The sequence below is a fragment of the Leucoraja erinacea genome, chromosome 29 (assembly GCF_028641065.1).
Source record: "Leucoraja erinacea ecotype New England chromosome 29, Leri_hhj_1, whole genome shotgun sequence".
NCBI classification, from domain to species: Eukaryota; Metazoa; Chordata; class Chondrichthyes; order Rajiformes; family Rajidae; genus Leucoraja; species Leucoraja erinaceus.
Genome location: NC_073405.1, coordinates 28,100,378 through 28,114,983, shown reverse-complemented (window position 1 = coordinate 28,114,983; position 14,606 = coordinate 28,100,378). Strand labels below are relative to the sequence as shown.

Here is a 14,606-nt window from a genome sequence, read left to right as displayed (position 1 = left end):
TTTATTGTCACATGTACCAAGGGCAATTATCAGCTGTGTGTATGGGAGTTGAGGACAGTCACCGACTGTGGTGGGTGATGGTGGATGTGTGCTGAAACGTCGAGGAATGGGTCCAACCAGAGTTAGAAGCCATCTTAACGGGTCATTGCCCCAGTGTGAAGATTTCCTCCCGACCACCATTTCAAAACTGACCCGGGCGGTACGAGGTGGAGAGACGTTATCTTCAGGTTCCAGCCACGATCTCCTAACTCCGACCACACGCAGCCTCAACAGGGTTAGCCTGGAAGCTCGGAGGTGCGATCTGCCCCGCGCAAGCAAGGAGGAAAGGTCCAGGTCGCTGCTTGGCGGCAGTTCCGTTTCCAACGCCCGACCCTCCAGTCTCCTCTCCCACAGATAGCGAGACCCGCACCTCCCCGAGACCATCACTTAGACTGAACGAACAGAACCCTCTTGACAATTCAGGGCAAAATTAAAAAGTAAAAAACTTGAAACAAAAAGAAACAAAACACAACAACAAGCGACTAGATTAGTGGGCGCCGTCACGGAGCACGGTGTCATAGGAACGTTGAAGGACTGAACACTCCCAGTTGCTTCTTCCGTCGTGAGTTTTGACCTACCGGTGGAATAAACATTTGCACCAATATAGATTCCATTTGAGTACGTTTGCTTCCGGAGACCTCTGTGGAGATTCTTGTTTGCAATGTCTACGTCCATTACGGCGAACCGCAGCGGGCCCAAGGCAGTGCTTGACAGGATGATGAGAATTCCCAGTCTCACAAAGCAGGTCTCCTCCAATTATTTGTCTTACTGGCAAAGTGTGTCAGAAAACGGGGTCCCTTCAGCGCGACCCACGTCAATCCCTTGCCACCTCCATTTTTTGGTTGCGGTTCCCTCGAGTAGAAATAATTTATTTTTGTCTTCGTTTTTTTTTTTCTCTCTCGCCCCCACCCACCCACCCACCCCCCCTCTGGGTGCTATGACGTGAGGAATAACAGGATGATGGTCACTGCCAGGAGGAACCAAGAGATCCGAAAAGTGGTGATCCCGTCGTTATTGTGATAGGGCTCGGGCGACTCGTATATCGAATCATCTGGAAGAGAGAGGAAAACAAAAAGTAAGCAATTTTAGCAACACATCCCTTTTTTAGCTCTTCCCTGTGACTCTAATGTGCGAAACGTAACAGCTTAATGGAACAAATTAAAGGAAAGGCTTTGCATTTATATGGCACTTAATCACATTGCAAAGTCCTTCATACGCAATGCACTACTTTGAAATGGTCTGGCTGTGTGTTCCTGTAGGCTGTGCGGTAAAGGCATCATTTGTGGGGAACCGCAGATTGCGGGAAAGTGTCCGTCCTCAGTCTTTGAGTTAAGTTTAGAGATACAGCGCGGAAACAGGCCCACCGAGTCCACGCCGACCAGTGATCCCCGCACTCTCACACTATCCTACAAACATTTGGGACAATTTACAATTATACCAAGCCAATTAACCTACAAACCTGTACGTCTTTGGAGTGTGGGAGGAAACCAGAGCCCCTGGAGAAAACCCACGCGGCCACAAGGAGAACGTACAAACTCTGTACAGACAGCAGCCTGAGAATGTTGGAAACTGTTTATCACTATTCTGGTTTGGTGTATATTTTATTAGAATTTATAGTTACAGTGTGGAAACAGGCCCTTCGGCCCACTGAGTCCGTGCCGACAAGCGACCATCCCTTACACTAGCGCGATCCTGCACACTAGGGACAGTGTATTTATAAAGCAGAGATTGATAGGTTCTTGATTAGTACAGGTTTCAGAGGTTAAAGGGAGAAGGCAGGAGAATGGGGTTGAGAGGCAAAGATAGATCAGCCGTGATTGAATGGTGGAGTAGACCCGAATGGCCTAATTCTGCTCTAATGACATGAACATGAGAAGTTAAACCAGGCCAGGACCCTCACGGTGAACGGTAGTAGGGCCTTGGGGAGGATTATAGAGGGATCTAAGAGTGCAAGCAGACAGATTTGTGAATGTGGCTCAGTGACGATAATTGGTGCTCTGCAGGGACACTCGGCGCAGCACGATGGAGTTGCTGCCCTACAACGCTCACAGCGCCAGAGGCCCGGGTTCGATCCTGGCTACGGGTGCTGTCTGTGCGGAGTTTGTACGTTCTCCCCATAACCTGCCTGGGTTTTCTCTGACACTCCAAAGATGTTCGGTTTCCTCCCACACTCCAAAGGCGTACAGGTTTGAGGGCTAAATGGCTTGGTAATATGAATCGTCCCTAGAGTATGGAGGGTAGTGTTAATGTGCGGGGATCGCTGGTCGGCGCAGATTCAGTGGGCCTAAGGGCCTGTTGCCGCACTGTATCTCTAAACTAAACAAAACAATTTCCAGGCCCACAATCTCTATTCATACAATAACAAAATGACTCCCGCTCATTCCAGGTGTGTTATCAAATAAATACTGATTGTCACTCCCTAGAAGGAGACATTACGGAAGGTGGTAGAAGCTTCTTATGTGGTGATTGTGTGGTGACTATTTTCGTACAGCAAAGATTTTTACTATGCCTTGTCACATGTGACAATAAAGTATTCCATTCTAATTGAAGGGTTTAAGGGGAGTCCTTAAGGAAGAGAAGGGATTTACGGAGCAAATTCTAAAGGGGCTGTCCCACTGCGGCAACCTAATTGGCGAGTTTAGAAGAGTTTAGGAGAGTTTGAAAAAATGTCATGTTGAAGACCTCCTTCAACTATGTTGAAGACCAGCTTCGACTAGCTTCGGGAAAATTGGACACCGAATAGTGGAGAGTGAAGACGACCTCCTTCGACCTCCCTTCGACTATGTTGAAGACTATCTACGACTACCTTCGATTACTTATGAATAACATGCCGACCGACTACGACCTACTTCGAATAAACCTACGAGTAAAAAGTATCGATTTTTTCCATGGCGACCTTTCTTTACTCGCGGGCATTTTGCCACATGTTGAGGCCTCGAGTATGCGGGGACCACTCTCGAGCATGAAGGAGAGTTACAAACACCTCATAGGACCTCGTGTCGACCATGCTGTGAGTATGAGTCGAGGGCGAACACGTCTGAACTCACAGATTAGGTTGCCGCAGTGGGACAGCCCCTTAAAGCTTAGGACTTTGGCTGAGGAAAGCAGGAGGGCCATTGGTGGAGCAATGAAAGTTGTATGCTTGAGATGGCCATGGAGACTTGTACAAAAGAACAGGCCAAGCTGCAGCCTTGACTATAACAAGTGCCTTGACAACAACTAGGTACTCTAACAACATTTAAGGGGATCATGAGAGGAATAGATAGGGTGAATGCACTGAGTCCTTTACACAGAGTAGGCAAATCAAGAACCAGGGGACATATGTTTATGGTGAGATGAGAAAGATTCAATGGAAACCTGAGGGACAACTCTTTGCACTGAGGGTTGTGGGTGTATGGAACGAGCAGCCAAAGGAGGTAATTGAGTCAGGTATTGTAACAACATTAAAAAGACATTAGGACAGGTACATGTGTAGGACAGGTTTAGAGGGATACGGGGCAAATGCTGGCAGGTGGGACGAGTGTAGATGGGGCATCTTGGTCGGGCTGGGCAAGTTGGGCCGAAGGGGATCGTTTTCGTGCTGCATGACTCTATGCCTGTGGAGTCAATGGAAGCATTACCATTACTGGTGAAGGGGCTGGAGGCAGGTTGAGTTGATGAAAGAGACGGGGGTTTTTTGGCTCCTACTCTAATAAGCTCTCCGCTTCCCTCCTCCACAGAAGCACCCGCTCCATCATTCACCTTTATCTCATTATCCGGCAAAAGTTAAATGTTATTAAAAAATGTCACTGGTTATTGATAATGCTCTGCAAGCATTTAACTAGCGAGCAAATTAGTGTCAGCTTCCTCTGTTCATGAGGCATCATTAGACCAGATTCCTAGAGCACTTTTCAATGTATAATGAGAGATTAGGCTCCACGAAGGTTAGCAATTACAGTATGGTACATGTTAAAAATATTTATAGTAAGATTAAAGAAAACAGGATTTATTCCAAAGTTCAGGATTTAAAATTAGTCAGAAATCTGTTTCACTTCTTAAAAGTTTTCTCAGATGATGCAGAGGTTAAAACGGCCATTTTAATTCCAACCTAAAGACGCAGAGGAGTTCGAGTCTCAGGCAGGCCACACGAATTGTGGTTTATGAAGGGATTTTAGATTTGGCAACCTTTGATCCGATTCAGTGTTAATGCCGAGATTCAGGAAATCCCACCGATGGGTTAAGGGGAGACTCAGTGCACCTTCCTGCATGGAGCTGATTGTATGTCAGTTTTGCCCCTGTCCCACTTAAGAAACATGAACGGAAACCTCTGGAGACTTTGCGCCCCACCTAAGGTTTCCGTGCGGTTCCCGGAGGTTGCAGGTGGTTGCTGGAGGTTGCAGGTAGTGGAAGCATGTAGGGAGACTGACAAAAACCTCCGGGAACCGCACGGAAACCTTGGGTGGGGCGCAAAATCACCAGAGGTTTCCGTTCAGGTTTCCTAAGTGGGACAGGGGCATTAGAATACAGGGCAGCATGGTGGCGCAGGGGTAGAGCTGATGCCTTACTGTGCCAGAGACCCAGGTTCGATCCTGACGACGGCTGCTGTCTGTGTGGAGTTTTGGGTTTTCGTTTTCATTTTGTATGGGTTTCCTCTGACACCCCAATGATGTACAGGTTTGTAGGTTAATTGGCTTTGATAAAAACTGCAAACTGTCCCTAGTATGTAGGACATTGCTAGTGTACGGGGATCGCTGGTCGGCACGGACACGGTGGGCCGAATGTCCTGTTTCTGCGTTGTATTTTTAAGCTGAACTAAACAAGAATTCAAATTCAAGTTGATTTTTTTTAATACACTAAGTATTTTTAATGCAATTATTCAGAAGTTGTATATGATATGCCATGACAAAAATGAAAGTTTTAGGGAACATAGAGTGGCTGTGTCTCTAAACTAAACTAAATTAAAAAAAATATTTTGCAGCAAAGATTAAAGAAGAAATATATGTACATGAGAAATATTCAGGCTCTTGAGTATGCTCCATTATTCAATAAGATCATGGCTGATTGATTGATTGATTGATTGATTGATTGATTGATTGATTGATTGGCTGAAAGATACAACATGGGAACAGGCCCTCTGGCCCACCGAGTCCACGCCGACCATCGATCACCCATCCACACTAGTTTTTGTTATCCCACTTTCTCAGAGGCCAATTAACCTACAAACCCGCACCTCTTTAGGCTGTGGGAGGAAAGTGGAGCACCCGGAGGAAACCCACGCGGTCACAGGGAGAACGTGCAAACTCCGCACAGACAGCATCTGAGGTCAGGATTCAACCCGGGCCTCTGGCTCTGTGAGGCGGCAGCAGCACTACCAGTTGGGGAACCCATGGCAACCCGTCAAGATAGCTCATGGACTCGATGGGCCGAAGGGACTGCTTCCATGTTGTACCTCTAAACTAAAGCAAAGAGGCTGGTGACATGCTAGCTTGATCCGAGAGCTACAGTGAGGAATGACTATCAATCACGTTTTAGTTTAGTTTAGTTTAGAGATACAGCGAGGAAACAAGCTCTTCAGCCCACCGGGTTTGCACTGACCAACAATCGCCTGTACACTAGTTCTGTAATATCCCACTTTCGCATCTGAAACACAAGGGGGAATTTACAGAAGCCAATTCACCTACAAACCTGCACGTCTTGGGAATGTGGGAGGAAACTGGAGTACTAGGAGAAAACCCACGCGGTCACGGGGAGAACGTACAAACTCCGTGCAGAGAGCATCCGAGGTCGGGATTGAACCGAGTCTCTGCCGCTGTGTGAATGCAGTGCTGCCTGGGGCCTACGATTCAGTCGGCATTTCCCACCTGTACAAGCGGCACAGTGGCGCAATGGGTAGTACTGCTGCCTCATAGCACCAAGGACTGGCTTCTTCTACAAACTAAATGTTCCTTACACCCAGGTTGGGGCCCAGTTGTCTAGAGTGAGTTAGGGGCACATATGTTCCATTACAATTTAAATTTCTCCAAAACTAACACGAGCAATAACTTTGTATTAATATTACACTTTTTAACTTCATATTAATATTGCATTTCATCTTGCATGAACTAATTCTGCATTTTATTTTAGGATCAAAAGTCGACCATCTGATCAAGGGTCAAAGTCTCCTCACCTCACAGGGCTTGCTGGAGGAATAGCGGCCTAAACTCTCTCTCAAACCACATTGTTGAGGATTAGGCAGCCTTTAGACTTGTTTTTTGAGCTTGATTAAGGATGAATGTGGACCTCATATTCTCCCATTGAATGTAAGTGAGGTTTAGCCATCTCCTCAAACTTGGTGATTGAGCAGGGGCTCTGTCCAAGGGAGGTTATACTCCATATACTTCTTCCATTGAGGTTGAGAGGTCGCCATGCTTTCCCAAGTATTGTTGAGGATTAGAGTGTTCTAACGTTCCCCCATTCAAATTGATCCTGAGTTAGATGTTCCCACATAAACCCATGGTGAGTTTGAGAGCACCGACACTCTCCCACTGAGACCATTTGAAGGTTAGAGGGCCCTCATATTCTCCCAAATAGTGTCCCATACTGTCCCGTGGAGGGTTAGAAAGCCCTCAAACTACCCCAAATGTGCCCCGTTGTGAGTTAGAGGTCCTTCCTGCTATCCCACAGGGTTCTCCTTTGTACATTGCAGCTTGCAAGTATGAAGAAGGGTCCCGACCCATCCTATTTCTCCAAAGATTATGCCTGACCCTCCTGAGTAACTCCAGCACTTTGTGTCCATCTTTGCAGCTTTCAACACAATCCCACTATTTAATATTCTGATCTGTTTGTTTTAACACTTGATTGATTGATTGATTGATTGATTGATTGATTGATTGATTGATTGATTGATCAATAGATCATGTGATTGATCGATTGATCAATAGTTAGATTGGTCAGTTGATTGATCGATCGATCGATCAATTAATTGATTGTTTGATTAATTGATTGATTGATTGATTGATTGAATGTTTCTTTATTGTTGATTGCTACTTTATTGATTGAGTGCAACTTTATTGTCACTTGTACTTGGTACAGTGAAATTCTTTGTTTTGCATACAATACGCAAGTATGCAAATAGTCGCCGCGTGAAGGGTGCCGACAACGTTACAAAAGTATTCAATGAAGTCCCGATGGTTCTTCTTCCTTCTCCCCCCACCATCCAACACCTTCATTCATAAAGGCAAAACGAAAAAGGTACACATTAATATCCGCACATTCTCAAAGCAATGGCCGCTTATCCCCTTGGTTCGAATTGGGATGTTTAGTCGCACAAGACAAATGTCACACAATCGGTGGATCTGATGTTGGCTGATAGATCAAAAAAAAAAATCAGAAATAATATCTGAAATAAAATAATTATGCTTTGACAGTTAGGAAACAAGACATCTTAAAACTCAGCTGAACAGCCGAACCTCGTAATAATTGGAGAATACAACACAGTTACTTGTCAGCCAAGCCTTGTTGTACTCCATTATTAGAAATGGTTGATAAAGAAAGAGCAAAAAGATTATTATAAATCTAATCAATACGATTAGATTGATGCAAGTACGACCAGGATTATTGCTTTATTATCTTGAGAGGGATCAAGGAATTATAGTTCTCTTGGTGTTTAAATTGTGTCATAAAAATAACACATATTAATGATAATCACGGCTCATTTTCGATCCCACCAATCGACCCCTTTTGGTTTCTCATTCATAATTTGTATCTTGGATTTAACGTCTAACTTGGTGGCTTTTTCAAAGGTGAGCAATAAACCTGGGCGTGACATGCAGAGGAGAGGCGTATGGGGAAATGGAAGGAGGAGAGGGGGGAGGGAGGGGGACACGGGTGAAGGGAAGATGAGGCACTGTGATATTACTGACCTGAAGCTTCAACTGAACTGTTGTTTACATCGAAATCACCTTCATTCAAGCCTACTGCTTCCATACAACTGTCTAAGACAGAAATAGAAACAGTAGCTGTGTGTCAGTGTGAGGGTGATTTTCAGAGCATAGGGTTAATGAGCAGAGGGATCCTGTTTACAAGTCCCCCCGTTACTGAAGAAAACTACAGCCTTTCGAAAAAAAAAAGTTTTAAAAAAAAACATGAGGGGAAAAAGTATTATACGTTTCCCAATGTAATGGTGGAAATAACTAGCACCTAATGGACACTGTCTTTTAATCATAAAACTGTAGGGTTGCGTGAGGTTCCTCTGGTTTTAATTTTGAGATCATGAACACATCAGGCTCTGCCTTAAGCAACACTGCGAGGCCTAACTAATATCATCTGCTTAAACGTGGGCTTAAAGTGTTGTGAAACCTCGTTGTGAAACAGAGCTAGAAGCTAGCTGTTTACCTCTCTTTACAACTCAATGCTTATGTCAAGCCTGTCCTGTAGCTGAATCTGACCCTAGAGTCCTCCTGTAGAAGCAGACCATCATCTAAATACCTGCCCTTGGAAAAGCAATACCTGTACTAGAAACATAGAAAACAGGTGCAGGAGGAGGCCATTCGGCCCTTCGAGCCATTCATTGTGATCATGGCTGATCATCCCCAATCAATAACCCGTGCCTGCCTTCTCCCCATATCCCTTGATCCCACTAGCTCCTAGAGCTCTATCTAACTCTCTCTTAAATCCAACCAGTAATTTGGCCTCCACTGCCCTCTGTGGCAGGGAATTCCACAAATTCACAACTCTCTGGTGAAAAAGTTTTTTCTCACCTCAGTCTTAAATGGCCTCCCCTTTATTCTAAGACTGTGGCCCCTGGTTCTGGGCTCGCCCAACATTGGGAACATTTTTCCTGCATCGAGCCTGTCCAGTCCTTTTATAATTTTGAAGAAAATAGATACAAAGTGCTGGAGTAACTCAGTGGATCAGACTCAGGCAGCATCGCTGGAGAACATGGATAGGTGATGTTTCGGGTCAGGACCCTTCTTCCAGACAAAGAAGGTTCGCATGAGTCATAGAAGCAGAATTAAACCATTTGGCCCATCGAATCTGAACCGCCAGTCGATCATGGCTGATCTATTTTACCCTCTAAACCCCATTCTGCTGCCTTCTCCCCATAACTGACTTGAAACGTCACCCATGTGGGCTTTCTCAGGGTGCTCTGGTTTCCTCCCACACTCCAAAGACATACAGGGTTGTAGTTTAATTGGCTTTGGTAAATTGTGAAATCAAAATTGCCCCTAGTGTGTATTGGTTAATGTATGGGGTGATCGGTGGTCAGTGCGGACTCGGTGGGCCGCAGGGCCTATTTCCGTGCTGTATCTTTAAAGTCTGTAGTCTATCCATGTTCTCCAAGGATGCTGCCTGACCACTGAGTTACTCCAGCACTTTGTGTCTCCTTTCTCTTAAGCTAGCACCTGCAGTTCCTTGTTTCTACCTGTTGCATTTGCAGTTTGTTTTAATCCCTAAATGTAACATAATATAGTAACCAATAATTGCTGATCTTCATTTTTGTATTCCCTGCCTCTGGCCCAATCGATATTTGAAGGAGTAAAATACTACCTATCTTACGCTTCCTCCTTAACTCCAGTGTCTAGGCTCAAGAAACCATTCAATCTTATCTTAACAATGCTTGACTGAGTCACTTCAACCAACTCTACTCACTGGAGTTTAGAAGAATGAGGGGGGACCTCATTAAAACTTACCAAATAATGATTGGCCTGGATAGAGTGGATGTGGAGAGGATGTTTCCACTAGTGGGAGAGTCTAGGACCAAAGGTCATAGCCTCAGAATTAAAGAACGTTCCTTTAAGAAGGTGACGAGGAGGAATTTATTTGGTCGGAGGGTGGTGAATCTATGGAATTCATTGCCACAGAAGGCTGTGGAAGCCAAGTCAATGGATATTTTTAAGGCAGAGATGGATTATTGATTAGTACGGGTGTCAAGGGTTATGAGGAGCATGGGGCTAGGAGGGAGAGATTGATCATCCATGATTGAATAGCAGAATAGACTCGATGGGCAGAATGGCCTAATTCTGCTTCTTACGCTTATGAACTTGAACTCCAGACCGAGATAGCTCAAAGGGGAGGCTTCTACATCTAATACCATCAGGGACCTTATATCCAAATATAACTTCATGTTATGCAAGGTTATGGATGCCAAACAACTGTGTATTTGACGAGCTGCACATATCTCTAAATCAACTATTTTATGGTCACTATTTAGTGTAAACATCCCCCTAATCCTACTCTTGATAGCATTCAGGTCATCCATCACAGCTAACCTGATCAATTAACTGATCTTATTTTGGCACTACTGACATAAAAAAAAGGCCAGATAACATTTTGAATGGTTCTGATTAGTGCAGTTAAAGAGACTTAGTTACAGTCTGTTGAAGGGTCTTGACCCAAAACGTTGCCATCAGTCTAAAGAAGGGTCTCGACCCGAAACGTCACCTATCCCTTCTCTCTGTAGATGCTGCCTCACCCGCTGAGTTCCTCCAGCATTTTTGTCTACCTTAGTTACAGTCAGATCAGTTGTCTCATTGCAATCATCCTCATCCCTACGCAGTTTACACCATTCCCTGAACACTCCCAATATACCAAATTCATCTAAAGGTCCATTACTCATCCGGTGTTGAAATCCTACCGTCTACCGAGCTCAGTCACTGCTCAAAAAGCCCAATTAAAAAGTCAATCTCATCACATTTTGTCCTACATTTTGAGAAGAGTCCACGCTAGTCTAATCTTCCATTTCATCCCGGCTCCACTCCACCCAAGGAGCTGTGTTATTGTTATAAAAGGCCAATTTAAAAAAAAAATCTTCGTAGCAACGTATTTAATCTGGCTTTAAAATCAAAGGAATTCAGCGAAGATGAAATAAAGTGAAAGAAAATGGCAGTAGAAACAGTGAGGGAAGAAGAAATTCTAGCACAATAATTATTTCGATCTTGCGCTACTTTGGCAACTCATTGGTTTAGTAACAATTACAGTGCATGCCTGAGTGGAACAGGTAAAGTGAAGACAATGCTGCAGGCACACGTGACTTACTTGTTGGTCTGACATATACTTTTAGCTTTAAGCAGGGCTTCCCAATAATGTTAGGATGAGGAGATGCTGAAAAAGAAACAATGAGAGATGGTTAGTAGTGCTAATAAACAATTACGCTGGCCATTATAAATCATACTCCAGCGATGACTGTAAGTATCTCCGTGCTTTAGGTGTGTAGTTTCACTCTGAGCCATATTGTTGTCCAACTCACCTTTGAGACCGAAGAGAGGCACAAAATGCTGGAGTAACTCAGCGGGACAGGCAGCATCTCTGGAGAGAAGGAATGGGTGTTGCAAATTGGAGGAACAGCACCTCGTATTTAGCTTGGGCAGCTTACAACTCAGTGGTATGAGTATTGATTTTTCTAACTTCCCTTGCACTCCCTCTCCAACCCTCCCCCATCCTAGTTCTCCGACCTGATTAAATTTTACACTGCACGCCTGGTTGTCACCTTCCCCAGCTAACAACGATCTATCCCACATTTTCCTTGAACTTCATCCCCTTTGATCTTACATTTTCACACCTTCCATATCTCTTGTTTCCCTCTCCCCCGAACTCTCAGTCCGAAGAAGGGTCCCAACCCAAAACGTCACCCGTTCCTTCTATCCAGAGATGCTGGCCGAGTTACTCCAGCATTCTGGGTCTAAATTCGTCTGCACTTCCTTCCTTCACCTTTAAGACTATTGCTTCATCAGATTGCCACATTGGTTGCTGAGAAGTTGAACTATTACTGGGGAGAAAAAGAGGGAGAGGCCACCTTACCTGCTGTCCATGGAGGATATAGCAGCGCTATCCATTATGAACTAGGGCATTATAGGTTCATTATAAAACACACAGCGATATTCATCATAGACCCACCGCATCAGTCATAGTGGAGCACAACCTTTATTCATTATTAGAGCCCCACAGCACCATACATTATGGACCACATTGCTACCGAGAGCGCATCATTCTTTGTACAACCTATAGCACCATTGATTAAGACCCACTGCGCTGTACATCCGATAACATCAATTATGTGAGACCCAGTGACACCATTCATTATGGTTCCCCTGGCACCGTTCATTACGGGCCCTATCCAACTAATTATTAGAGAGCCCGCTACACCATTCATTATAACCCTTCTGTATCCCTCATTGTAGAGTACACAGCATTGTTCATATACAAAGTGTTTAAGAAGGAACTGCAGATGTTGGAAAATCCAAGGTACACAAAAATGCTGGAGAAACTCAGCGGGTGCAGCAGCATCTATGGAGCGAAGGAAATAGGCAACGTTTCGGCCCAAAACGTTGCCTATTTCCTTCGTTCCATAGATGCTGCTGTACCCGCTGAGTTTCTCCAGCATTTTTGTGTACCATTGTTCATATACACGCTGGCCTGCTCTCTATTGCACCATTCTCTAGCTACCCCATTCCACCATTAGACCTGGGCGTCACGGTGGCGCAGCGGTAGAGTTGCTGCCTCACAGCGACAGAGACCCAGGTTTGATCCTGTCCACGGGTGCTTTCTGTACAGAGTTCGTACGTCCTCGTGACTTGCGTGGGTTTTCCCTGGGTGCTCCGGTTTCCTCCCACATCTCAAAGACGAGAAGGTTTGTAGGTTAATTGGCTTTGGTAAACAAAGAAACATAGAAACATAGAAAATAGGTGCAGGACTAGGCCATTCGGCCCCTCGAGCCTGCACCGCCATTCAATATGATCATGGCTGATCATCCAACTCAGTATCCCGTACCTGCCTTCTCTCCATACCCTCTGATCCCCTTAGCCACAAGGGCCACATCTAACTCCCTCTTAAATATAGCCAATGAACTGGCCTCAACTACCTTCTGTGGCAGAGAATTCCAGAGATTTACCACTCTCTGTGTAAAAAATGATTTTCTCATCTCGGTCTTAAAAAACTTCCCCCTTATCCTTAAACTGTAACGCCTTGTTCTGGACTTCCCCAACATCGGGAATAATCTTCCTGCATCTAGCCTATCCAACCCCTTATGAATTTTGTAAGTTTCTATAAGATCCGCCCTCAATCTTCTAAATTCTAGCGAGTACAAGCCGAGTCTATCCAGTCTTTCTTCATATGAAAGTCCTGACATCCCAGGAATCAGTCTGGTGATCCTTCTCTGTACTCCCTCTATGGCGAGAATGTCTTTCCTCAAATTGTAAAGTGTCCCGAGTGCGTGTAGGATAATGTTACTGAGCGGCAATCGCTGGTCGGCACGGACTCGATGGGCCGAAGGGCCTGTTTCCGTGCTGTATCTCTAAACTAAACTAAACTAAAACTAAACCCCATAGCACCATGTCTTATAGACCATCCTTACTGATTGTACATCATTCACTGGGCACCTTATAGACTATTCACGCTCACGGCCCCTAATTATTATCAATTATAATTGATCCAATAACATCAGCTACTAGAAACACCCACCACGCCATGACACCATTACATTTCCCACTGTACCATTCATCACGTTCCCTAGAGCATTAACTAACAGACACCATACTTCACCATTCATTACAAACCACTCTGCCTCACTTGTAAGAAGGTATATGATATTAGGGTCAGCTTGGTGGCATTGTTGCCTTACAGCACCAGAAACGCCAGTTCGATCCTGACCACGGCTGCTGTCTTTACAGTGTTTGTACGTTCTCCCTGTGACCAAGTGGGTTTTCACCGGGAGCTTCGGTTTCCTTCCACATTCCAAAGAAGTACAGGTTTGTAGGTTAATTGGCTTGGCAAAATTGTGCATTGTCCCTAGTATGTGTAGGGCAGTGTTATAGTATAGGGATCGCTGGTCTGCACAGACTCGATGGGTCGAAGGGCCTCTTTTGGTGCTGTCTTACTAAACTAAAGTAAAGAAGCCCAACAGCACCAATTATTCGAGATACCATTGCCCCATTCACTAGAGAGTCCACTGCACCACACGTTGGAGACCACACTGCATCATTCCGTAAAAACGCCAAATAATTACACCCCCCCCCATCACTATTCATTATCAGATCTAAAACATAATTAATTATTGATCATACTGCACCAATCTTTATAGATCCCATAGAACCATGCATTATTGGCATGAGTAGTAAGGATGTTAAGGCTTAGGATTAGATTTATTATTTAGTTCAGTTTAGTTTAGTTTGTGATTGTCACATGTACTGAGGTACTGTAAAAAGCTTTTGTTTGCGTGCTGTCTAGTCAACACTACAGTGGGCGGCACGGTGGTGCAGCGGTCGAGTTTCTGCTCTTCAGCGACAGTGACCCGGGTTCGATCCTGACTACGGGCGTTCTCTGTATTCAGTTTGTACGTTCTTCTCGTGACCTGCATGGGTTTTCTCCAGGAACTCCGGTTTCATCACACACACACACTCCAAAGATGTACAGTTTTGTGGGTTAATCGTTTGTGAAATTTAGTTAATTTGTGAAATTGTTCCTAGTGTGTGCAGGATGGTGCTAGAGTGTGGGGAATCACTGGTCAGCACGGACTCAGTGGGCCAAAGGGCCTGTTTCCGAAACTGTACCTCTAAACTAAAGCAAACTAAACTATACCTGATTACAATCAAGCCATCCAGTGTACAGATACA

The 14,606-nt window shown here is 44.7% G+C and overlaps 1 protein-coding gene across 2 annotated transcripts in view; it reads right to left on the bottom strand.

Annotated features, from left to right (window-relative positions):
- Positions 1 to 955: 955 nt before the first annotated feature.
- LOC129711361 (ephrin-A5-like) overlaps positions 956 to 14,606 on the bottom strand; it is a 425,862-nt gene continuing 412,211 nt past the window's right edge. Inside the window, exons 3-5 of one of the 2 annotated variants that reach the window (XM_055658969.1) lie at positions 11,035 to 11,100; positions 7,920 to 7,991; positions 974 to 1,090 (exon numbers count right to left, since the gene is read on the bottom strand). In XM_055658969.1, the coding sequence (XP_055514944.1) occupies positions 975 to 1,090; positions 7,920 to 7,991; positions 11,035 to 11,100 (254 nt within the window). In that variant the 3' untranslated portion in view covers position 974. Of the gene's footprint in view, positions 1,091 to 7,919; positions 7,992 to 11,034; positions 11,101 to 14,606 lie in introns of both variants that reach the window. The other variant, XM_055658967.1, reaches the window with a different exon arrangement.